Source organism: Bactrocera dorsalis, chromosome 1 (genome assembly GCF_023373825.1).
Source record: "Bactrocera dorsalis isolate Fly_Bdor chromosome 1, ASM2337382v1, whole genome shotgun sequence".
In the NCBI taxonomy this organism is placed as follows: domain Eukaryota; kingdom Metazoa; phylum Arthropoda; class Insecta; order Diptera; family Tephritidae; genus Bactrocera; species Bactrocera dorsalis.
Genome location: NC_064303.1, coordinates 97,053,107 through 97,080,469, shown reverse-complemented (window position 1 = coordinate 97,080,469; position 27,363 = coordinate 97,053,107). Strand labels below are relative to the sequence as shown.

The 27,363-nt window shown below is 32.8% G+C and overlaps 3 protein-coding genes across 15 annotated transcripts in view; 1 reads left to right on the top strand and 2 right to left on the bottom strand.

The window, feature by feature from the left end:
- LOC105228766 (troponin C) overlaps positions 1 to 12,989 on the bottom strand; it is a 31,978-nt gene extending 18,989 nt beyond the window's left edge. The window contains exon 1 of one of the 2 annotated variants that reach the window (XM_029551326.2): positions 12,862 to 12,989. The gene's annotated coding sequence lies outside the window, so the exon portion shown is untranslated. The remainder of the gene's footprint in view (positions 1 to 12,861) is intronic. The other variant, XM_049458907.1, reaches the window with a different exon arrangement.
- LOC105228767 (TBC1 domain family member 19) lies at positions 9,977 to 18,469 on the top strand. Of its 2 annotated transcripts, none has more exons than XM_011208724.3 (10): positions 9,977 to 10,426; positions 10,493 to 10,832; positions 12,487 to 12,580; positions 12,671 to 12,731; positions 12,804 to 13,001; positions 13,259 to 13,526; positions 13,596 to 13,705; positions 13,768 to 13,859; positions 17,988 to 18,069; positions 18,146 to 18,469. In XM_011208724.3, exons 1-10 carry the CDS (start codon positions 10,325 to 10,327, stop codon positions 18,317 to 18,319), a joined length of 1,521 nt encoding a protein of 506 aa, XP_011207026.1. In that variant the 5' UTR covers positions 9,977 to 10,324; the 3' UTR covers positions 18,320 to 18,469. The 2 variants fall into 2 exon arrangements, with proteins under 2 accessions (XP_011207026.1, XP_011207025.1); XM_011208723.3 differs by having other exon boundaries at positions 9,978 to 10,426; positions 12,487 to 12,586.
- Positions 13,222 to 27,363, bottom strand: part of LOC105228769 (UHRF1-binding protein 1) — a 45,840-nt gene continuing 31,698 nt past the window's right edge. For 10 of the 11 annotated variants that reach the window (XM_049456777.1, XM_049456833.1, XM_049456854.1 and 7 more), the window contains one exon: positions 24,428 to 24,771. In XM_049456777.1, coding sequence (XP_049312734.1) covers positions 24,743 to 24,771 — 29 coding nt within the window. In that variant the 3' untranslated portion in view covers positions 24,428 to 24,742. Of the gene's footprint in view, positions 13,846 to 24,427; positions 24,772 to 27,363 lie in introns of those variants that run through there. The other variant, XM_049456961.1, reaches the window with a different exon arrangement.

The following is a 27,363-nucleotide window of genomic DNA, read 5'->3' as shown; positions in this document are numbered from 1 at the left end:
GAAAAGCGCAAAAAACACACCAAAGGGCAGGAAGAGTAGGCAGTGTGGGCGTTCATCGCATACGCAACTGCCAGTGACTTCTTTGCCACAACGTCTGTCTACAACAACAATAACAACAAAAGTGCAATAATAAACATTTCTTTAAATAAGTACGTGCAAAAAAAATATATAGACACATACCGATGTATATAATGTTAAGTCTATGTAAATATATATCAACAAGCACAGCGGTACTTGTGGGTGGGTAATTATGCTGCTCAGCTGGTAATTTGCAATATCTACCTACAACAATTTATTTAGATTTCGACAAATTTGTGGCTTGTTTTTCCGAATGTCTTTCACTTAGGTGAGTTGCTTATGTATAGATACACACATACCTTTACTTATTTTTATTATTTTTATTTGTTTTTGTAGTTTACGCTTTTTTTCTTCGGTTTTTATTTTTTGAAAATCCACTATATTTTGTTCATATTTTTAGTTGATTATAGTAAGTTAAAAGTATTTGCATTATTTGCCAAAAGACCATCGCGCACAGCAGCAACAGCAGAAGCAGCAGCATCGCCAACACCAGCTGCTTTGCCGCATACGCCCTGCAGCCCGGATAGCAGCCTTAGAGCTCACATATTTTCCACAGTACATAGCACGTATTTTCTTTTAATAAATACATGCGAACCTATGACCAACGTTCAGGGATCAGCTGTCACCGAGCCGACTACACGCACACACAGTCGAGAATATTCGTTGCGATGATTTGGTTGATACCCAATGGACAAAGTTGATTCATGCAATCTTGTTTGATATATTATAGATTATTTTTCTCTTACTAATATCACATCAAACATTTTTATAGTCGAATGAGTTTACGATGATCGCAGAAGTTTAGACAATGGGTAATGAATTATTAAAAATATTGCCAATAAACCCATAGATACTTCTTCTTTACTGGCGTAGACACCGCTTAAGCGGTTATAGCCGAGTTAACAACAGCGCGCCAGTCGTTTCTTCTTTTCCCAACGTGACGCCAATTGGAGATTCCAAGTCTTACTCCACCTGGTCTTTCCAACGGAGTGGAGGTCTCCTCTTCCTCTGAGAAAGAGGAAAATCTTTACTCCGTTGGAAAGACCAGGTGAAGAAGGACCTGGCTACACTTGAAATCTCCAATTGGCGCCAAACAGCGAAAAGGAAGAATGACCGGCGCTCTTTTGTAAACTCTATTAACAAGAGATTTTGTGTACACGTCAAAGTAGTGGAAGAAGGGATTCGAAAAGAATTTACGAAAAACAGAGGCGGTTGACAATAATTTTGTAAACACTTGCTAGAAGATTAGGAAGAGTTTCAATGATGGCGACATATCGTATATTGAGCGCTAAGTGTCTGCTAATTTATATTCATTTTTAACATTTCTTTTTAAATTCAATAAACCAAATGGAAAACAGAATAACAAGTAAAAACAAGTAAGGAAGGGCTAAGTTCGGGTGTCACCGAACATTTTATACTCTCGCATGATAAAGTGATAATCGAGATTTCATTATCCGTCATTTACATATTTTTTTTATTTTGCTGTAAAATTAATTAGAATTAAATTCTGAGAGATTTACCGATATTTTCGGTGAAAAATTAGGTTAGGTTAGGTTAGGCACTGAGTTCTTCGTGTTCGATATCAGGGACCTTGAAAAGTTATAGTCCGATCTCGACAATTTTTCCACAAGGGATACCTCAGCTCAAATACCGTATTTGTGTAAAGTTTTATTCCGCTATCATCATTGGTTCCTAATGTATATATTATACAGAGAAGGCATCAGATGGAATTCAAAATAGCGTTATATTGGAAGAAGGCGTGGTTGTGAACCGATTTCATCCATATTTCGTACATATCATCAGGGTGTTAAGAAAATATTATATACCGAATTTCATTGAAATCGGTCGAGTAGCTCCTGAGATATGGGTTTTGGTCCATAAGTGGGCGACGCCACGCCCATTTTCAATTTGAAAAAAAAGCCTGGGTGCAGCTTCCTTCTGTCATTTCTTCCGTAAAATTTAGTGTTTCTGACGTTTTTTGTTAGTCGTTTAACGCATTTTTAGTGATTTTCAACATAACCTTTGTATGGGAGGTGGGCGTGGTTATTATCCGATTTCTTCTATTTTTGAACTGTATATGGAAATACCTGAAAGAAACGACTATATAGAGTTTGGTTGACATAGCTATAGTAGTTTCCGAGATATGTACAAAAAACTTAGTGGGGGGCGGGACCACGCCCACTTTTCAAAAAATTACGTCCAAATATGCCCCTCCCTAATGCGATCCTTTGTGCTAAATTTCACTTTAATATCTTTATTTATGGCTTAGTTATGACACTTTATAGGTTTTCGGTTTCCGCCATTTTGTGGGCGTGGCTGTGAGCCGATTTTGTCCATCTTCGAACTTAACCTTCTTATGGAGCCAAGAAATACGTGTACCAAGTTTCATCATGATATCTCAATTTTTACTCAAGTTACAGCTTGCACGGACGGACGGACAGACAGACATCCGGATTTCAACTCTACTCGTCACCCTGATCACTTTGGTATATATAACCCTATATCTGACTCTTTTAGTTTTAGCACTTACAAACAACCGTTATGTGAACAAAACTATAATACTCTCCTTAGCAACTTTGTTGCGAGAGTATAATAAAAATACAAAAACAAAGTGGCAATATGAAATAGGAAAAGCACAATAATAATTTAGTCTTTTCCGTCTTACGCAAGTCGAAATACCTTCCTAAATATTCATGAAGATATAGTACATGCATTCACACGGCAATTTAATAATTTCTATATACATATATCTCATGGTACAAACACATCTACTTATTGCGCCAATTTTCAAGCAACCGACTTGGATGAGTTTATCCATTCGTCTGTCATGCATGCACAGATTCTTCTTCTTTCTTTCTATTTCACGTCCTTGAAATATTCCACAAATTTCAAGTTTTTTTTTTATGTTTGGCATTGCAATTCAATTTTCGTGTGTATGTTTGTGCATATGTATGGATGGATCTCTCTTCCGCTTACTTAAAGGCTTATTACGCCTAATGATGTGCGCTCATTACGTATCATGTTTGTTGTTTTTGGTGCGTTTTTTTATTTTTCTTTTACATTTCACAAAACTTAACAGCAATAATTGAGATAGATCAAAGGCATAGCGGAGATTTTTGTGCAATATTTCATAATTACCGACACATATTTCCTACCGCAACGATGAACTGAGCAAGATTTTCTTCTTACAGCTGGTAATGTTTACGAAATCTTCGGTGGACTGAATTCACCACCTAGTGATTTTAGAGTTTTACAGCAACGAAGAAAATTATGAACTCTCTAAGGCGCGGAAATACTTCCAGGTGTTACAAAACTTTATATTAACAAGTAAGGAAGAGCTAAGTTCGGGTATAACCGAACTCTTCACACTTTTGCAACTTCTCTGGATTTAATCCAGGAATGTACCATCAGGTAAATAAGGCCTGTTAGTTTTATGGGTTCTAAGACGAGTTCTCACCCGAAATATGCACCGTTATAGGAGCAACATACTCTCTCAATTTTATTAAGATAACTCAAATATTGACCATTATATGCGGTATGAAGTCACCCAGAAGTTCAAAAATTTTTATAATGGGTATCATGGGTTTTTTTAAATGGGCTCAGGGAAATATAGACCCGATTCAACCCATTTTACACAGAGAGATTATTTTCAAAATATTCTATCGAATTTCAATTGTTTATTCCATACATTGAGCTTATTTTCGGTAAAAAAAACAACTATAGATACTGGGAACCAAATATTCGGTACCTAGGGTCTTGAACAGGTTTTGTTGGATTTAGACAATTTTTGGACATAAGGTTGCATACTCTAAAGGCATTATTCGCGCAAAGTTGTATCCGGTTAAAAATGCCAGAGGAATACCAAAATTGAGGTATGTGCGGGGCCACGACCACTTTTTCGAAAATTTTGGCCTCCCGATGCCACACGCTGGGATCCCAGTTCTATATCTTTTGTATTATAGGTATTTGGTTAATGACGTTTTGTGGGCGTGGCAGTGGTCCGAATACGGCCACCTACAAACTTTTAATTTTTTAAACAAAATTGTTTACTCAGCTTAACACCCGGATAGTGATATAAAAATTATGCGAAAAGATTGAACATTATTAACCTAAAGGATGGAAAGTCCCAATTTCATAAATTTCTATTGTATATCCTGGAGGATGGAAGAAATTTGCGCAAGTGAGGAAAGTTCTCTGAGCGCCATTCACCTGGGTGAGGTCAGAAACGATTCTTTTACATATGGCTCAAGCTCAATAGTTCCGGTCTTAGACTAAGTATCCTCCGGGTAGCAAATGAATAACCGTTTGAAGGCGAGCTTAAGTGATAAGGCGAACCATCCCTTTGAAAGGTGCTGCGCTGGTTGATACGCCACGTAAGAGTAAAGGCTGACATCACCGCCGTCCAAGAAGTGCCTTAGACGGGACATCGTTCCGACGAAAGAGAAGAACGACGAGACCAAAGATGTATTCTATGACCGTTTGGAGCGATCCTATGGGAGTTGTCCCCGCCATGATGTCTATATCGTGCTTGGCGACTTTAATGCCAGGGTGGGTTCAAGTTATAATCTTTTAAAGTTCATTAGAAAAAGAAAATAGTTCGACTTAAAAAAATATGTTATGCTTTTACTGAATAAAATATTCTTTTAGCAGCGGAAATGGTGTTTTCTTAAAGATAATGCTAGAGAAAAATAAATTTAATATACATATTATTCCGACTTCAGGGCAGCGTAATGATTCTGTCAGGTATTCTTACAAATCACTGTCACGCCCAACGCAAACTGAAACAAATACTTGGCAACCAATTATCCACGACAGAAGGGAAATATTCATCATTTTACTCTGTAGTATAAACACATCTAAATAAAAATAAATACTATATCTCTGACACTGAAAATATAGTTGTTTACAAGCAGAAATTTAAATGGTTATAAAAACTTTGTATTATACTTTTCAGTAATATTTTTAAATAAGTACAAATGTTCCTAGAAATATAAATAATTATTTGAAAAATAAACAGCGTGACAATTGAGATGAAAAGAATTACGTTTGGAATTTAGTAGGTGTGTCACCAAGTGGACAAACAGCTGAGGCGAGGAGGAAGGAGTGTTGTTTTGCAAAGCAATGCCACATTATCGGAAATATTGCCAGCAAAGTATAAGTACATATATTCGTTGCAAAAATGTAACTAGTCAGACAAAAAATTTGTAGACCTTTGGTGGAGTGAATTACACATCTAAGGAGGCAGTTTACATTTTCCCCATCTTTTCACAACTATTTATATATAACGGGTGATCCCAACAGAGGTACTTTTTTCAATACCCCTTTTTTGACAGATTACGCTTGAGTCGTATCAAGCTGTCATGTTATTTCTTTCATTATTGTTTGATATTACATCGTAGAAGGACTTACACCTGAACAACGTTTACGAATCGTTCAACTTTATAACGAAAAATCACGTTCTACGTTCACATTCCTATTAGATAATATTCGACGGACAAGACCACGTCCAGCACCGACTGAATAAAATATGTATGGCGGCCGTAGCTGAGCATTTGGGAGCTGCCATTTCATCCAGAAAAAAACAACCGTTTGGTGTGATTTGTGGAACGGTCGAATCATTCGTCCTTTCGTCTTCAAAAATGATGCCGGTGAGAACGTAACCGTCAATGACCAAGAACCAAAGAACGCAACCGCCATCGCGCCATGATAGCCGACAATTTTATACTTGAAATTGAAGCTCGTGATTTCGGCTTTGGTTTCATCAAGACGTCGACTCTTCGCACACATTGCATCAATCAATGGATTTATCTGGGGAATATGACAGGCCGTCTGAATCTTCCTAAGTGGGTGAATTTACAAGGACGAATATTTTTGGTTTTCTATTTCAAAATAGTAAATATATTACATCACAATGAAAATGTAGTGGAAAACTTGAAAAACACCTAGTCATACTAGGAATAGATGGAAATGAAAAGCGGACAAGTTGGCCCGTTCGGGAGCAGCCTGGAATGAGGTTCATTTAAATTGCACTTGACTACTCAGCAACCTTTGAGCTTGAAGAAATGGACTCCAGAGAAAGTGGGTGCTCTGCCCAATCCACAAAACAACATTCATCGGGAAGGACCTCTCCGAACCGTTCGATACCAAACGAGGTCTCAGACAAAGCAACTCTCTATCGAGCGACTTCTTCAAGCTACTGCTGGAGAAAATAATTCGAACTGCAGAGCTGAATAGAAAAGGTACAATCTTTTACAGCTGCTGGTATACGCCGATAACATCAATACAATTGGCCATAACGACCGCGCTGATAGTTCTGATTTCTCCAAGTTGGACAAAGAAGCAATGCAAATGGGTGTGGTAGTGCACGACAGCAAGACGAAAATCGAAAGTCGATGCATTCGCGGCTTGGCTCCCATGTCACTGTTGACAGTCATAACTCCGAAGTCGTATACAATTTCGTCTATTTTGAAACGAGAATTAACTCCAACAACAATTTCAGCCTCGAAATCCATCGCAATAACTCTTGCCAACAGATGCTACTTTGAACTGAGTAGGCAATTGAGAAGTAAAGTCCACTCTCGACGAACAAAGACCAAACTCTACAAATCATATATCATCCTCGCCATGCTACTATATGGCAGAGGCATGAATGATAACAATATCTGATGAGTCGGCCTTTCAAGTTTTCGAGAGAAAGATTTTGAGGAGGATTTGTGGACCTTTGACAATGGCGAATACAACAGTCGATGGAATGATGAACTGTACATGATATACAATACCAGAATTCTACTATGTCTAATTAATGAGTCGATTCGCAGAAAATAAGATCCCAGACAAAATCAAAGGTGCTGAAGAAAAAAGCGGTGTTTTAACATGGCAGCACATTGTCTTACATTTCTGCGTCGACATCTAAAAATGGTCAAATTAGTGAATAATTCTCTGTGGGTCACGGTTACAAATTTTTCACACGGAAAATAAAATAAGTAAATAAAAATAAACTCAATAAAAAAAATAAAGCCTTGGGGCAAGGAAAGTCAAACCTCGCAAGTATATTTCTGACATCAGAAATGCTCTCACACAATCCATCAGCCATTAATATGTGGAAAATAAACATTGTAGAAGCCACTATTTGAAGGGTACATGTTTAACATGTACTTCGCGATTCAATTATTTTTAAAACACACACGCACACACACTAAACTGTTCATTTCAATTAACTAAAGCATCATTTAGAAATACATAAATATATCTTCGACAAATTTCACATAATGATATATGATTTCAACACATGTTGATGTCAGCACCTAACAATGCATTTCACAAAAACGAAAATAAAAATAGTCATACCCAATATATTTTCCAAATTTTCAAACTTAAAATAGCCGCAAAAAGTTTTGCCAAAACAAATAAGTTCCAATAACAAAAATAAAAAAATAATAAATCGCATAAGTGATGCATATGCTCATAAGAATATAGGTATATAGTACATATGAATGGATGATGATTATATCTGTTATGCAAAAATCATACACACTTCTTGAGGTAGATCATATAGTATACATACATGTATGTAGGTATAGGTAAATCTGTGAGTTTCCCCACTCATAAGTCACTCTTTGGTCACGGGAAGACAAATGAGAGAAGTGATTAACTGGCAACCACCATGTGATATTTTTAATAAATAAATCTATACACATCTCTGCTATATATTCATGCTTATGCTATACTCCTTCCAACAGTCACACATAATTATAGGCGAGTGCGTCAGGTTGACTTGGGAACGCACTCATTCAAACATACAAATGGGTAAATAATAAGAATTTATATGCTATTTGCATATAGCGTTTATTTATTTTCGAGTAAATAGTGCGGCAAATTTGTCTCAAGCCACATACATACGTACACATATGTATATAATTTTTGTGTGGGCGTACAATTTCTCACTTGACTGATATGTTATGCGTTTTTATGCGAAAATTTTCACTCAACACGTGAGACATTCGGAATTAATTTTCATTCGTCAATATGAAGGCAGATAATAAGTGGCCTTCTATTGGTTTGAAACGGTAATTATGAAGTAGAAAGGCCAATTGCAAATTGTATGATGCGTAATTTTATACGAAAATTTATGATTAAGTAAAAATGATTATTAATAAGGAAGTATTCCAGAATTTCGAGTAATTTTTGAATCTAGGCCAAATTGCGTAAAGATAAATGATTTGTGATTGGTCAGTGCGTTTTATGGTACATTATATGTACATATTGGAGGATGGAGCCATGTGCAGAAGTTCACGCAAGTCAGGAAAGTTCTCAGGCCATTCACTTGGGAATGGGTAGCCAGAAAACATCCGTTTGAAGGCGAGTTAAAGTGAGAAGGCGTACCATCCCTCCACATTGTTGTGCGCTGGTTTTGGGACTAGCCACGTAAAAAGCACTACTAATGCAAAAGCATAAACAGCCTCGGATGAGAGACCGCCTTTTTGATGACGACCATAGCAAACGCACTAAGGATAACGTTTTAAGAGCATGTACCTAGAATGTCCGGTCCTTTAATTGAGAAGGTGCCGCTGTCCAGCTTGTTAGTGTCCTCGTAAAAATAAAGGCTGACATCACCGCCTTCCAAGAAATGCGTTGGACGGGACAAGCACTGAGGCGAGTAAGTCCTTGTGGCATTAACTACAGTGGCCATATAAAGAAGTGGAAATTCGATGTAAAATTCGTGGTGGGAGAGAGACTTTGCCGCCGAATACTATCATTCACTCCGGTGGATGAACGTCTAACCAAAATCCGCAACAAAGCGAGGTTCTTCAACATATCGCTGGCGGTAAATTAAGCCTTCTCGAGGAAACATTCTGTTCCAGGCTGTTCGACTTCGCCTGGGACCGAAATATGGCCATCTGTTGTATCAACTTCCAGCATAGAAAAATTCATCAAGCTGCCTGACTGTCTACGGATCGAAAAGCCACCAACCAGATCGAGGTCCTAACAACGACTCGGACCAATATCTTGTTGCAGCCAAAATGAACAATTTTTGGTTACAAAGTGAAATACTCAAAGTTGTATCCCGTTATATTAATTTCTTCTTGATTTGTATACCGGCAAGTGAAAGAGTCAAATAAAATGTAAAATTGTATTATATGGGAAGTAGGTGTGGTTGCAGTCCGATTTCGCCCCCGATGTTAGAAGAATGTCATGTACCAAATTTGGTTGAAATCGGTCGAGCAGATCCTGAGATATGTTAGTTCCACTATTTAGTTTTTATACCGTCTTCTTTAAAGCCTTCTCATACCATTTCGAGGGTAAAATTTTATGTCTCTAGCGTATTAAGTTCTTGACCTCTTGCACTTTAAGTAGTTTTAAGCAGTACCGTTATATGGGAAGAGTTGGAGTTATCATCCGATTTCAACAATTTTCACCTGGTTGGTAACAGTTCCTATGCGAATTGTCATATGCGAATTTGGCTACTGTAGTTGTAGCGGTCTCAAATATAAATATGTCCATTAAACCTATATTGGACTGGGCCATGCCCACTTTTTCAAAAATTTCAGCCCACTGGTGACCCTTGCTACTACAATCCTATGTGCCGAATTACGGTTCTATATCTTATTTTAATGCTTAGTTATGCCATTTTATAGATTTTCCTTTAATGGCGTTTTGTGGGCGTGGCAGGGGCCCGACTGCGCACATCTACGATCTCGAACTTTTTTTTGTACTAAAAAACCTGTATTCCTAGTTTCATCAAGATATCTTAATTTTCACTCAAGGTACAGCTTGCACGGACGAAGGGACCGACAGACAGTAGCCGCGATTTTAACTCGTCGCTCCATTCTGATCATTTATATATACATATATATATATATATATAACCCTATATTTCTATCGATTAGTTTTATGTGATACGTACAACCGTTAGATGAACAAAACAATTATACCCTGTGGCAACAAGTTTCAAGATTATAAAAATAAATGTGAACATTTACAAACACTATTGGTTGTCATAGTAGTTTCTCCAATTTTCATTCATAACAATTAGATCGATAAACACACGACAGAAAATGAAGAAAAATTCAAACAACAAACAATAACAATTCGATGAAAGACGAACGTATAATTTTTTTGATAAACATTTGAATAATTAAATCATTGATCCAGATTAAAAAGAAAGCTTTCTTCAAAATTTTACGCATACAATACGCATATTTTTTAGATTTCAAATATTGTAATTTGTTAAACTTTTATAACGGAAATGGAGGAGTTACGTGATGCCAGCATACATCACACGGCGCAAAAGCTCGCCGTCGCCATAAAAGCAATGAAAAATTACGATGAGATTTTCAAAAAAGTACAGGTATACGAAAGGAAAACCAATACATTCCTCCTTTAATGGCTAGAATCCACTTATGCTTTCGCTTAGATACTAGCTTGCAGCCCAGGGGTTGACAAAAATGACTTACGCAATACCCTAGAGGATGCCATCAAATCGACTGGCCTTGAAACGGAAATCCGCAATATAGTATTCCATTTAGTACGCAACACTCTAATTACAGAGACAAAGTCTCAGGAGAAGATAGGACATGGCGCCGACCCGTTGGCCTATCTGCGACGCTCGGCTGTACAATGGGATCGTCGTGTGCGTAAAAGTTTGAATGCAATGTGCGCCGAGTTGAGTATGCCGCTGCATGGACAGCCTCGCGCCGTGATGGATCGTGATGAGTTGATTAGTAAATGGGAAGAGTTAAGCAATTACACAATTGGTAAGTGAGTCCTTGGTTGTGAACTTATGGATGATGAACTTTCAATAATGTGGGTAATCATATTTTGAATTTCACTCGAACCGAATAAAAGAAGATATGATATATTTTGTAGAGGTACCATATATATTCAGAAACAGAATAGACATCAGCATACTCTTATCTAGGGTGTAGGTAGAGATTGACAATGACCTTTTTTAGCTCTTTAGGCGACCATATTTTTTAGGATTCGACAAGTTATTATCGCTTTGCTGACCTCGACCTATTGAAACCCAGCAGTAGTCCGTAGTCGCATAACAGTTGTTGTCAAAGATACCAGAATCTTTAGAAGTTACTCCAGAAGCCATTTAAAAGCGTTTGTAAGCAACCGGACAGATTCCAAACCAAGTCACTCCCACGACAGTCGGGTCTACGTAACCGGAACGGACGTAAATTTTTTATCCGGTCAAGGACTGTCAACTTGGCGAAACTCTGCCGCCACAACAACAATATTCCAAGCCAAGAAAACTGGCTGTCATATGAATTGAAGCCAAGAGACGTTGAAAGACGATTTTACTTGTCAGAAATGCTGCTTGCTCGTTCCGAAAAGAAATTGTTTTTGCATTGGATATCCTTGATAAAAAAATGGATCTATTACCAAAATCTCAAATGCAGAAACCATAACTGTGCTTGGACGACCAGTTAATTCTACCCTAAATCTGAAGCAAAAGGGGCCAAGGAGGTCCGATGCAGAACGACCTAACTGAAATACGGTTCACATCAAAATAGGGCATCTCTTGTGACCGGTGTTGAACAATTAATTCATTACGAAAATCCTAAACGCAAAATCATATCTAAATCTGGCAGACCAGCTAATTCTACGCTAAACCTAAAGCAAAAGGGGCCGATGAGGTATGCTTCACCGGTCTTAAAGCCTAGATCTTGCTCTTCTGACTACCATTTGGTCCGGTCGATGCAGAACGACCTGACTGAAACACGGCTCACATTAAAATAGGGTATCAAAAATTTACTTGATTTATTTTTCGCCGCCAAGCCGGCACAACTCTTTTGGGATCGGAACCACAAATTGTGAGAAAGATAAGAAAATGTTATAGCTTCAGATGGGCAATAATTTGAATAAAACTACGGTACACTTTTTCTTAAATAAACGTTCAAGGTTTGAAAAAACTCCACACGAAGGTTAGTCAGTTAAATTCATTTGGATTTGTTATACTTAACTAACTTCAAAAAGCGGATTGGGTTTGAAACTAAGGTCGAACAAGTTGAGAATATTATGGTACTGTTTTATGCTTTGATGAACTTTGATCTGTTCGTCTAATAATTGTCGAATATAGGTTAGTCAGTTAAATACATTTGAATTGGTTACTCCTAACTGACTTCAAAAGAGGATAGGGTTTGAGACTAAGATACAACGAGTTGAAGTTAAGACCACAACCTACAATAAGACATTGAGAATATTGCTCTTTGGTGCTTTGGTGAATGGTAATTTGATCTCTCCGTCTTATAATTGTCTTATGTGTTAGACAAATTAATCTTCAGACCATTTTAAAAAGTTCTAGACTATAAGAAACCACATTACACACAAAAATGATTCCAAAATATTTTTTGTCCAAAATAGAGTATTTTATAACAAATATGCTTTCTACCACCTTACTAGATCTTTCCAACTACCGACCCGTCTATGCGCCAAAGGATCTCTTGGATGTGCTACTCTCACTCAAGGGCCCCCAAAAACCGCCCGAAGACACTGAGTTTGTGTACATTTTTCCTCATTATCACAAATTTTTGCCCATATAAAAATCTAAATGTTATACCTATAACTTTTGAATTGTTTTTTATAGACAAGTTCCTAACTGGGAGTTCTCACACATCGAATTACCAGTCAAAAATCTCTTCGAATTGGTAAAATGGCATATTTTGTAGTAATATATAAATAATAATAATCATGTCAAATGAACTTATCGCCACTTCAAGCGTCTACTATTCGCTGAATTGTTTCGCAAAGAGGGTACAACAAATAATTTAGACTTACCCACGCAATGTAAACGCATACTGGACACCAAGCAAGCGCCACTTTGTCAACACTTTCTGAAGAAGGGCAGGACGCCGGCACCTTTTCGTGGCGAACTCTGGTCTTTTGTACTGTCGCATGGCAGTTATATGAATGGACAGGTTGGTGAGCGGTGGTTTTGTTGCTGTCAAACATCACTTTCATATTTCTTTTCATATTTTTTTAGAAACGCTGACTTTATGATCAATTACGAACTTTTTCATTAATATGAGATATCACTCGAGAATTTTTTATACACTTTTCTTACAGTTGTCTTTTCATTTACTTTTCAACACATTTTTCATACACTTTTCTGAAAGCTCTATAATTTACGAGTACCACTCATTCATTCACTTTTCTTTCTTTGCTCTCACTTTAGGAATGCGATCACTGGGCTCGTTTGCGCAACAAAGTTTTAACCACCGATCATATTGTAGACAAGCTGATCTTCAAGGATATTCAATTGACCGCTTCAAATGATGATCAGTATTTTGTTTTCGAAGATGTACTCTATCAGATTATGCTTTGCTTTTCACGCGACACAGAAATCGCCAATCAAATACAGTTTGAGAAATATCCGGTAAAGGGTAGAAATTATGAAGGACCACCGTCGGGTGTGGTGCCCTTCCACGGCATCTGCATGTTTGGTAAGTTGCAATGAAATTCCTTCACATCTCCTCTGTTGATTTAGTCTTGATTACGCTCTACTTTTTCAGCGGCGCCATTTTGTTATCTCTATGATTCGTCTATAAATTTGTACTTCACATTTCGCGCATTCTATATACGTTATTGCCATCGTTTGACCACAATAAATACACATCCACAAGTTAGTATCAAGGCGCTTAGCGTAATTTGAGGTTAGTCACGTGATTAATACTGTCATTGCAGGGCATTGTTAGCTTATGTTTGTTGTTTGAGAAGCTGCTGCAAACACATGAACCGCTATTATGGTCGCATTTTCGCGAGCTGCAAATACAACCGTAAGAATTTTTTGTTAAAAATTAACATATAATAGTTAAATAGCAGCTTATTTTATTTAATAATAATAACTTTCATCTATTCAACTCATATCAAATCAGTCTTGATCCTAAAGAATATGATTCAGTTCTTTTGCTTTTCCTCATATTAAATAACATCATATCAAAAACTCTCGCATCGTACAATTACATCAGACCACCTGTCATTGTGTTTTCAAAAATAACTCACACTCTCTCTCTGCAATGCTAAAAAGTATAATTTTAATTTACATATATATATGTATATAATTTGTTAGACATACAATCAAATCATTTCCATCACATCAAATATATCACATAAAGTAATCAAATATATCACATGCAAAATATTATTTCCTAGATCTTAAGCCATACAATAAATCACATCACAATATTGCATCACATCATGCCATATCATCACAATATTATTTTCCAGGTTTTAATCCATACAATACAATACATACACATGATAAAAATCACATCGCAACATTTCATCACATCATGACATATGCTCTTATCATTACACATATGTATTATTTTTCTGAACGTAAATTGGCGCCCATATTATACATACTACTATGAGCAAAAATAGTAAGAGAAAAATTAGAAAAATCTTCTTCGCCAGTAATGATATGTTTCAAGACATCCTGATAATCGGAACTACTTTGGTGAATAGTTTCTCTCATCGTAAAAATCGCCGAATGCACTTTATATACAATAGTTTAGAAAGACAAGCGTATGCTAATAATTATGATTAGTTTAAATGTGGCACAGATCACACTGACAGTTATATCAACCTAGAAAAAAAAGCTATTTCAACGAATGTGTTTTCGCGCGAAATTTAAATTAAAAAGTCTTACTATTTTTTGCCCACAGATTAAAGATTACTGCACATCATATCATTATATCATACATAAGTGCATCAAGCACATAGTAAATCATATCATTAGTAAATGATATCACCTCTTAAAATCGCATTAACTCATTATATAAGTAGCAGAGGCCTGCACGATTAAGGTAGGCATCGTACGATTACGTTACTAAGTAACACTTCTGACGATTACCACGATGCGAAGGTAACATTGCGCATCGGCATCGCGGCATCGTGGCATCGTACGATTACTATCTGGTAATGCGCTATTTATTTACCAACGCATACAATCACACATTTGATATCTGCTAGCGTATGATTGTGTGCGCGCGCTTGCTTAGTACACTGAGTGAAATCGTGCTATTTGGTTATTTTGTTATTAAAAATTTAGAAAAAAATAAAAAATTATGGTTTTTGATTAAAAAAGCAATTAAGAACAACAATAATTTTAAGTTCATTTTTTTAACTTTCCATGATTTTTTCCATATCGACTTCAAGATCGTAAGTTTTGATTCTCATTAAGTCCTCTATATGCTTATTCGAAACTGAATTCCTGTATTTCGAGTGTATTTTTGACGCTGGCAGAATTAGCGTCATAGCGTACATGCTTCGACTGCATTTGCTTGCCTATACTCCGAGTATAGGCATGAAAAATTTTGAGCGGCTCTGCGATAGAGCGTAAGCGTACGTGTGAAGTTAGTTTCCACAATTGTTCTAAGAAATGCCGACCACTGGTAACATGTTAGTAATCGGCGATGCCCGCGATGCCCGCGATGCCGATACCCTCGATGCCGATGCCCACGATGCCAAAGTACCGTTACGTAGCGTGTACTCGCCGCATCGGCATCGCCGCTTGCTAACATGTTACTTTTTAATTACTCGTGCAGGACTCTGATAAGTAGATACAATATCAATACATCACATTCTTTTGTTGGATCACATAAAATAGTAGGTACATGTATCTATAATCAATTACGTCTAACTACATATATATAACACTCCAGTATATTTGATCTGTATCGTTATAATAATTAATTTATAATTCCCAATAACACGAGTATATTAAAATTAAGACTCTACGCATCACATCATATCTCATCATCATCACATCCAACACTTTCAAACAGATATTTTTTGAACAAGACATGATAAAATCTCTTAAAATTATACGATATTACTACAGCACATCAAATTTTTTTCATGTATATTATCATATATGATGATATGTATGTAGAATGATATTAAGAATTATAATAGTACAATCACACGCTCAATAATATTTTACAGAAAGTTAGGGAACGAATTTTAGAAAGAGATATCTTTCAAGAATATTCTAACAAATGCATAAATTAAATTAAATATCACTTTCAAGAATATCCTTACAAACATTCAAATCAAATTTCTCTTACAAATACATCACATCATTACATCACAATGTTTTGTCACATCACGGCATACCCTTTTCTATAAATTATTTCTTTTCATATTACATTTTATTTCTCTATTTCTGAAATAAACACCATACGAGGGCTGTCCGATAAATAACCGACCTCAACGTGAAGCTAGCGGCACATCTGAAAAAAAAGTTTCTACTTCAAATTGTGCATATTATAATAGCTGCTCGCCAAAATTTCAGAAATTTATCTTGCGCAATTATCTGTTGACAGTCGTTTTTGTGAGTCTATTTCGGTGATTTCCCCAAAATGGAAAAAATTGAATATCGAGCTGTAATTAAATTTTTATTTTTGAAAGGCAATACGCCTTCACAAATCAAAGATGAGTTGGACTCTGTGTATGGTGACTCTGCACCATCGTTTACCACCGTAAAATTTTGGGCAGCTGAATTTAAACGTGGTTGCAGGAGCTTGGAAGATGATGAACGTCCTGGGCGTCCAAAAACTGTAACCACTAACGATAACATCGCTAAAGTTCATCAATTGGTACTAGACGACCGCCGGATTAAAGTAAGGGAAATAGCTGAGATTATGAAGATGTCAAAAGAAACTGTTTGTCACATATTAAACCAAGATTTGGGCATCAGAAAGCTGTCCGCGCGTTGGGTGCCGCGTTTGCTTACGCTAGACCACAAACGTGCGCGCATGAACATTTCCAGTGCTCTGTTGGCTCAGTTTAGAGGCAATAAGACCGAGTTTTGGCGCCGATTGATAACTGTAGACGAAACTTGGATTCATCATTATACGCCCGAAACAAAAAACCAATCTAAACAGTGGATTGAAAAGGGGGAACCAGCCCCAAAAAAACCTAAAGCTGTGTATTCGGCTGGGAAAGTGATGGCGAGTGTTTTTTGGGACAGCCATGGAATTATTTTTATCGACTATCTTGAAAAAGGAAAAACTATAACAGGAGCATACTACGCATCATTATTGGACAAGCTAAAGGAAGAAATTTCGAAAAATCGGTCACATTTGCAAAAAAAGAAAGTCTTGTTCCACCAAGACAACGCACCATCTCACACCTCAACAGTCGCCATGGCGAAAATCCACGAATTGCGATTCGAACTGCTTGACCATCTACCTTATTCACCGGATCTAACACCAAGCGACTTTTTTTTTGTTTCCTCAACTTAAAACTGCGCTCGGTGGCCAGAGATTTTCGTCAAAGAGGAGGCAATCTCTTTCGTGAACTCGTATTTTGCAGACAAAGACGCCAAGTACTATTTGGAAGGGTTGCAGAGATGGGAGCATCGCTGGGAGAAGTGTGTGGAGTTACAAGGAGACTATGTAGAAAAAAAAAAAAAAAATTTGAAAAAGTCGCGTGCATCATGGTTAGGTCGGTTATTTATCGGACAGCCCTCGTATATTGCTGATTTTCACATGACATCTGATCATTACATTTCAGATTTCTATATCAAGCAATCACATCATCAACTCATATATTATTCACATATAAACAACTTATTACATTATATCTTTTTTTGATCTCATACCAAGTGTAATATAATATATATAAAAAATAAAAATTAACAAAATTACAAAAAGTGTAAAAAACATATCACACGATCTTAATGATACAATAATTTTTCATCTCAAGCAAATCTTGTGAACGCATTTTATGGCATGCAACTTACACATCACATTTAATACCACAATACCATATAATAGCTTTAAATAATAAAATTTTATGAATAATCGCATGAGAACTTATAAATTCCTTACACACTTTTGTTATAATATCACATACCTTATTTTTATATTAAAGAAGCATATTTGATCTCATTTTAGCATCCGTGTCGTCTTCAAATGGCTCATGCGCGCCTTCAGTGGTCATTTGCCGCCGGATCAACTGCTTATACTGTGGGATTTGGTGCGCTCGATTATTTTTTTTTTTTTTCAAAATTAAAATACTTTTCTAATTTAATTTAATTAATTTTTTTTTGCAGATACTTGGCTACGACAGTTTGGAGGTGCTCTCACTCTTCGCCATAATTATTTTAAGTTTCCGCAAAGACAGTCTCTTACAGGTCACATCGCTAGATAATATTGAGGCTATATTAGCAGATCTGTCTTCGATTAAGGTGTTGCCACTTATACAATTGGCGCTATGTCGCGATTAAAATGGTTGGTTCATTAAAGGATTATGATAATTTATTTTGTACATCGGAAATTTATATGTATGTGATATTTATATGAATTTATTTTGTATTATATTTATGTATGTCTAATGAAATTTTTAAATAAAATATTAAAATTGTATGATAAAAAAACTTTGTAATTTTGATATTTTTTTGTTTTGAAAATATGTATATAATCTAAAAATTATAAAAAATAATAAGTTTTTTTTAAAGTAAGGAAGAATGTTTTGAACACTTATTTTAAATTTAAGTTTGAAATATTTTTATATTTTTTCTACAGTTTAAGTCAAATAATTTCACAGATCTTTTTTATATTTACACTACAGATGTCTCATGAAACTTTTTAGTAAAATATTAAAGTTGTAATTTTATAATTTTGATTTTTTTGTTTTGAAAACATAAAATAACATAATTTACTTTTATTTTCAATTAGGAAATTAAAATTTTAATTCGAAATATTTGCGATTATAAATTAAATTTTCAATTACTAAATCGAATTTTTGGAAAATTTTAATTGATATAAATTTAAAAATTAAATTAAAAACATATTAATTTGAGTTTTGGGAAATTAAATAATTTAATCGCAAAATATATCAAATAAAAATTAAAAAAAAAAAATTTTGATTAAAAATTCAGTTTTAAATTCAAGTTTGCGATTAAATTTTTTCTTTAGAAAATTTTAAATTAAAGAAATTTGAGATTAAAAAGTAAATTTCCAATTATTAATTTTGGATATAAAAAAAGTTTTAATTTAATCGCAAAATCGGAATTAAAAATTAAAATAAAAATAATTTTTAATTTCAAAATCAGAATTAGAAATGGTTACTTTTAATAAAGATTTTAGGAATTACAAAATATAAAAATGTTTTTTCCCCTAAAGGAAATACTAAAGTTTTGAAGTATTTACAATGTTAAGCCGATTTAAATATTAAAAATGTATAAAATATGCTTAATTTTATAAAGAAAATAATAAATTTTTGAATTATTTAAAATTTTCAGACAGCTTAATTTTATTGTTATAAAAAAATTGAACTAAATTCAAGCAAAACAAAAAGTAAATAATAAGTAAAAAATGTGAGTGAGAAAAATAATATATTTTTAAATGATTGAATGATTTTTTTCTAACACACACATTAAAAGTCACTTGATCACATATTATAATTATACTTTTATTTAGGCAATTTTATAAATTCAAATATACACACTTTATTTTCCTTATAATGGAACAACAATAATATAATTTTAATTTTATAATTTAGCAAGTTTTTGCATGTATGTATGTGTATATAGTCGGCGCACATATACATACACAATTTTACCATATATTTTATATAATTTTTAATTTTGTTTTAAAAAACTATTAAGGAAACTATGTATATCGGTATGTATTTGTATTTCTTTTTTTTTTAATTCTGTTTTAAAATTGGCTAACACTTGCATGTTTTGCTTTTATATTTTCACTAAAGACATTACATTTGTATATCTACGCATTTTAATATATGTTTGTATTTATGATTTGATTTTCTGCGTCAATTCCAAGATTTAAATACTTTTAGTTTTATGTTTTTATATTATATTCAAATTTTAGTAACTTTTTTATGTTTGCTCTGTGTTTATTTAATTAATTACACATCGATTTTATTTAATACTATAACTCTAACTGTAAAATACACACAAATAACGTTGCTGCTTCGACACTTATGAGGTTGAAGGTTGACTTAAGTTTTTAATTTGATTTAATCAGTTGTTAATACATTAATATTTAATTTAATTGTTCTTTATATATGTGTCCTATTAAAATTTGCAAACCGTTACGTAGTTTGCCATGTTGCTTATTTATGTTTGTAGTATAATATTTTATTTGTAATATAATTGCCTAACTACAAAAAAAAACGTTTTTAAAATACACTAAAATTCGATATACAGATATAACGGTTAATGTATATGTTATATATGTAATGTATGTATGTGTGTGTAAATATTTTTTTTTTTAATTTTTATACAGGTATAACTTTTAAGTATATGAACAGGCAATTTACATATTATTAACGGTTTCAAATTGCACATAACCTACAATTTTCTGCATTGCAATTTGTTTTTCGGTAAATACTCTGGATTTTTTGTATTATGATTTTTTCACTTTTGATTTTATAAACGCTACAATTTAATTTTTTTTTTAACTTTTTATAAATAATTTAATTTTTAAATATTTTTTTATAACTAATGCAAATATTAATTCTAATTTTTTTATATTAAAACTTTTGTAGAAGATTGAAGCAACTCATATTAACAAATATATGCAGAAGGATATTATAAAGGAATGAACATACATATTTCACTGATATTTCCTCAATAGTTTATTTAAAATATATGAAATTATACTTTTTTTAAATTTGAAATTTTTTTTAGAAAAAAATATGTAATTTTAATATAATATATTAATATATACTTCTTTAAAATTTGAAATTTTTTTGGAAAAAAAATATAATTTTAATATAATATTTTAATTTATGATTTTTTTAAATTTGAAATTTTTTTGGAAAAAATATATATTTTTTTAAATTATTTTTAAATATAATTTTTTAAATATGGAATTTTTTTGAAAAGAAAAAATATATCTCAATAGTGAATTTGTGTTGATTTTTTATTTCACGCCTTTTTTTTAATTTAAAAGTTCGAGCAAAATCTTAGCACAACTTAGTGGAACGCATTTGTAGTTACTTTGGGATGGAATATACAGTTTTCAGCCAAAATTTCGTATATTTTGTAAATTAAGTGGATTTGTTGCGAACACGTGCTGAGATCAGGAATAACGGACGAAAAAAATATAAAACGATAACAAAAAGCATACGAAAGGCCGTCACTAACTGTAATTGAAACGTTTCTGCAGATAACACTAGTCAACAAATCTGTAGGAAAAATTTGCCACTGATGTGCTAAGAGGTCAATGGGGTTTTTGAGGTGCCCCGATTACGAATTTGAGTTCAATAATTTCCCTTCATGTGTTATTGACGATTAAAGAAACTATATACACAGTTAAAAAAAAAATAATAATTTGTGTACTAATATTATTTTTTATACAAAAAGTTAATTTCGACTTCAACAAATATTACAAAAAACCATAAAAATTTGTTCGTTAACATTAAAAAATTATCATTTACAACATTGTAAAAAATAAAGAAAAATCCAAATAAAGTCAGTTCGTACAAAAAATTACAAGAATTATTTTTAAAACAACAACTCTACGGTCAAGGAATAAATCGGTCACAATAGGATTTGCATTAGATCGAGCGATATGTGCAAAAAAGTAATAATATTTAAGTGAAAAAATATATTTACAGCGTCTTTACGTTAACTTCACAGACACAAAAGTGGCTTGGTGCTCGATATTTCTATAAATTACCGTTTTATAACTCTCGTAGTATTTTTCGCTGATCCATAGTAAAATTAGTAAACTCTAATGTATGACGGATTTCAGTTTATTTGTGGCGACGTGTTAAAAAAGCTTAAATCGACTGAAACTAATGAAGGTGTTCCCACTCAAAACCAAAATCTGATTACATACTGTGCTTCCTTTGCTTTTTAACGCGATTCGCAGCACACGATACTAGTGTATTTTTTTAGTTAAAACACATCATATATTCTTACTAAAAGCATGGGCCTAATACCCATTGGCTTAAACCGATTTAGGCTCTTTTAACAATTGCCATTAAGTAATACAAGTCTAATGAACATTTTATTTGTTAATTATAGTAAAAGTATATATAAATTTCATTTTATAATTAAAATTTAAAAACATTGCAAATTTATAAAAAAAAGTTATCGTTGTAATTTTGATAATTCTTTTATAAATTTGCAAATTTTTATACATTTTATTAAAAGCACAGAGTCTTATATTTCATTTTAAAAGTAGTTATTTGTTCTGTAGCCTTCAGTATACAAGATATCCTTTGTTGCTAAACAGCGCATTTAAAAAAAAAAAATTAAAAAGCGCAAATAGCAAAATACTATAAACAACATATGCATGAACACCGATTTTTTATGAAAGTAATGTATATATATATTTGTTTTAATCATTAAAGCTAAAGCGCATTTTATTTATTTTTTATTTTAAGTTTTTTTTTAGTTGTTTTTGTTTACGTTTTATTGATATGATAGTAAATCACAACGATTTGTTATGCTGCTAAAATCATAGCTGTTTAATTATTGAAATTATTTTCGCTAAAAAAAGTGAATTATATAAGCAGTTATGTAAATAATAGTTACAAATAAAGCAGATTTATAATAAAAATATTTTTTTTTTTCATAATTATAATATACCCACGGTGTAATCACGTAATAAGCAGCGTTAAACGCATAAGTTAATTTAATTTTTAATAACAATTTAAAAATATTTTCATACAAATTTTTAAAGTTTTAATTAAATTTTTATAATCTTTTAAATTAAATTTTTACAAAAACAGAAAGTGATATACATACATTTTTTATTGGAATAAACAATAATTGAGATGTAAAAAGACTGGCTTCACTCTTGGCCGATACAGTTTTAAAAACTTAAGTTTTCCTAGAACACATACATATGCAAGTATTAATAATTTTAATTTAAGATATTGCTTTTTGCAGCTAAATATAAAAAGTGACCGCATTTTAATTTTTCTGTGATTTTTAGGTTATGAATTTCATATTGGCAATATTCTGCTTGATTTATGTGTTTCAAACTGCTGATATTATGAAAATTATATTTTGAAAAATTTTATTTGATTTAAAAACATATACATATACATATACATATATAATATATTCACTTCGTCAATGTTTTTTTTTAATTTTTGGAATTAAGTAATAGTTATATCAAACAAATTAAAAAAAAAAACAATTCAAACGAAGTTAATTAAAAAAAAAACATTTTGAAAGGTGAAAAAAATAATAATTTCCTTGACAATAGTTTCTGGAATTAGGTTAGAAATAGTAGAAAAAATTATATTTTCTTCCTCAATAATTTTTGTAATTAGGTTAGGAAATATTCAAAAAAAAAATGTATAAAAAAACCTCAAAAAAAGAAAATAATACGTTTTAATTGAGAATAATTTCGGGAAATAAATTTCATAATAAAAATTAAAAAGAAATTGATTTTAAAAAAGTTGCGAAAAGTGAAAAAAATATGTTTTACTTTTTCAAAAATTTTTGGAATCAGTTTAGGAATAGGAATATCCAACAAATTAAAAAAAAAATCAAAAGAAGCAAATTTTTAGAAAAAATAAGCGAAAAGAGAAAAAAGTACTTTACTTCGTCAATAATTTTTGAATCCGTTTAGGAATAGTAATATCAAACAAAATTTATTTAAATAAAAATGAAAAAAGTTTTAAGTTTAAGAAAATTATGCGAAAAGAAAAAATTGAGTGAAAAATATAATTTTACTTGACAATAATTTCTGGAATTAAGTTAGGAATATACAACAAATTTTATTAAAAAAAATTGTTTAATCTAGTTTTTAGAAAAAAATATGCGAAAAGAGACCGAAAAATACTTTACTTCAATAATAATTTTTGGAGTTAGGTTAAGATCAGTAATATCCAACAAATATTATTTAAAAAAAATTTTAAAGTTTTAGAAAAAAAATTGTGAAAAGTGAAAAAATAATCCTCTATATTTTTGTAAAACAAAATGCATAAAAACAAAATTCAAAAGAAGCTAATTTTTGGAAAAAATATACGAAATGAGAAAAAATTTACTTCAACAATAATTTTTAAAATTAGTTTAGGAATAAAAATAACCAATTCTGCTTGAATAAATAGTTAATTCCAAAATTTAGTTTATAAACGAACCGCATTATTGCTTCATATATTTCAATATTCGTTATGCAAACAAAGTTTTTGAGCATTTTAAAATTAATTTAATGAAAAAATTTACTTTTATTTAACATAGCAAACATGGAAAACAACGGAAAAGAAACGCGATATTCAGTCTTTTTAGAAAACTAATAAATTTTAAGAAGATTCCAAGAAAAATAATAAAAAGTTGTATACAAATTAAAAAATGTAAAATAGAGTTTAAAATTGAAACACAACTGTCATATTATATATGTAAATGTTAAGTCAAATATGCAAATGTTATTAATTACACGCGTTTTTGTTTTTGTTTGTTGTTGCACACAATTTCTTTTTTTCGTAGAACATTTGATTTCATTGCTCGTGCGGCGCTTGGCGCGATTTTTGGCATGATTTGAAAAGTGGCAAAACAAAAAATATATTAGTAAGCCTACGCCGCGTGTGTGTTGCTGGTGTTGTTGTTGTTATTCTACGCCGTGTTGTCGTCGTCGGTTGCATCGTATTTCATGGATTGTTGTTCTCGCCGCAGCATTGGATGCAATCCATGCAGTTATGCTACCTGTTGCCATCGCTTTTTCTATTTATATTCGATGATGTCAGTTGAACCTGTTGGCCAGTTGTAATAGCGGAGTGAAGCAGGATAACAGAAGCAAATGAAATATTTTACATTATTGTAAGCGTGTGGCGCTTATCTTATTTAAGCATAATTTTTATTATTTTGTATAGTTATAATTGTATATTTGAAAGTACAAGAAATGGCGAGTTGAAAATATTTCGACAAAAAAATAAAAACATAATAAACGAAAATTCAGAAGAGAGTATAAAAGCGGAAGAGAGTAAGAGTTAAATTAGCGATAGTATAATTGAATGCCAGTAAGTGCGTGATAAGCAATACTAAAGGAATTTAAATATTTTTCGGTTGAGAGAGACTAACAAATGCAATATGCTTAAAAACTTTTTTGGAAAAATTTAAAGTTTTAGCTATTTTTTTACGGTATATTATTTCTTTTCCAACACAAAAATAAGTGTGAGTGATAACTTTAAAGAGAGTTTGCAAAATTTTGCAGTCAAAATACAAAAAATTGGCGCATTTTGTGAAAATATCAAATATTTTATTTTTTTAGCTCTTCTCTACTTGTAATTATTTTACACACCGAATCAAATGTATGAAATGAATTTGTTGAAATATATGTTTTTGGATTTATTTTGATGTTTACAAAATCCTTTGTTTAAAGTTCAATACAATTTAAATGAAAATGGTTTTTTACTAATATAACGAGCCAATGTTGTAGGAAACAAGAAAAAACTTTAAAAAGTTTTCCCCTAAAGAACTTGGTTTTGATCGATCTGTTTGTATGGCAGCTATATGATAAAGGGTGATCGATTCCCTTTCTTCGGAGATTGAAATATTTCCTTGGACAATCATCCATGCCAAATAACTCTTCAAATGAAAGAACTTTCCATACAAGTACTTGATTCCAATCGTTCAGATTGTATGGCAACTACGTATGTATATACTATAGCAGTCCGATATCGACAAATGAGCAACTTATTGAAGAGAAAAGGTCGTGTGAATATCTCACAAATGAGGGACTAGTTCCCGTATATACAGACGGAAATTGATAATAGGACTGAGCTCGTCACGTTCATACGCTTTATAAACACACTTTAAGGATCTCCGACGTTTTCCTCCAGGCGTTACAAACTTCGTAGCAAACTTAATAAACCCCTTTCAGCATTTAAATATACACAAATTTGTAATTTGCTATTTTGAAACTATAAAAAGTAGCAATATTTAATCCTGACATAGATATGTATGCATATGACATAGGTACATATGTTTGTTAGTAATACAAGGTGCGTTCCAAAGTAAACCGGACTTTAAAAAAAATGAAGAACAAATGTTTTTTTCGGCAAAATCAATTTATTTCATTCAAAATAGTCTCCTTCTGCTTCAATACAGCTTTTTGCACGGTCCAAAAGCATGTCGAAATATTGTTTTAGCTCCTTGGCCGGCATGACCGCCAGTATGCCGGTGCAAGCCTTTTGAATGATCGCTACGTCTGCATAACGCTTTCCTTTCATGGGCAAATGCATTTTTCCGAAAAGGAAAAAGTCGGACGGTGCCATATCAGATGAATAATGGTTAAAGTGTGTCAAATAATCGGTCATAAGCGTCCTTCGAATGTTGGATTCTGAGCAATTTTTGGTCGTCAGTCAATTTGTGCGGAACAAACCGTGCACACACCTCTCGTAAGCTCAAATGTTCGGTCAAAAAGCGATATATCGATGTGTTGAAGATCTTCAATTCCATTTCCATTAATTTCAATGATGATTTCGACTGATTTTTGATGACACGCACAGTTTCGATGAAATTTCCGGTGATCACGGATTTTGATTGGCCCACATGTTGATCGTCATTTATGTCCTCACGACCACTTTGAAAACGTTGAAACCACTCGTGCACTCTGCTACGGGATAGGCAATCATCGCCATAAACTTGTTTCATCAATTGAAACGTTTCGGTAAAAGTTTTACCAATTTTAAAACAAAATTTAATGTTGGCTCTTTGTTCGAAGCTCACTTCCGCCGATAACACGAACATACTGACACTTAAAACGCAATAACTTCACTTCCAATGGAGTCATAAGTCATGAAATTCTCACTGTACAATCGATAAAGATAGCAGATTCTAACGCACTAATCGACATATAGATGGCACCACCAGAGGCGCTAGATTCAAAATGTCCTGTTTACTTTGGAAGGCACCTTGTAGACATATAGTAGCAGGCTATATCTTATATATTTTTAATCACTATATTATTATATTAATATTTGCAGTTATTTATATACACCCCGCATCACTTGAATAACATCTTCAAATTAAATAAAAAAATTGTCCAAAAGTTGGAAGCGCTACATATTATAAAATAATACAATAAAATAAAATAAAAAAAATTCAAGGGATCTGCTCATATAAGTAAATATTTTCGAATTATTTAATTTTGTCCCCACTATTTAGCAACTATTAAAAAATCAAATCTAGAAATCAAATGCTGAAAAAAAATTTAGAAATATACACTCGTACGTCCTTCTACAAAGGATTTCCAAGCTAGAAAATGCTAATCTGTTTCAATCAAAATTCAATGATCTGTGACACTAATAAACAAAAATGCAAATTCCATATAGCACAACCAA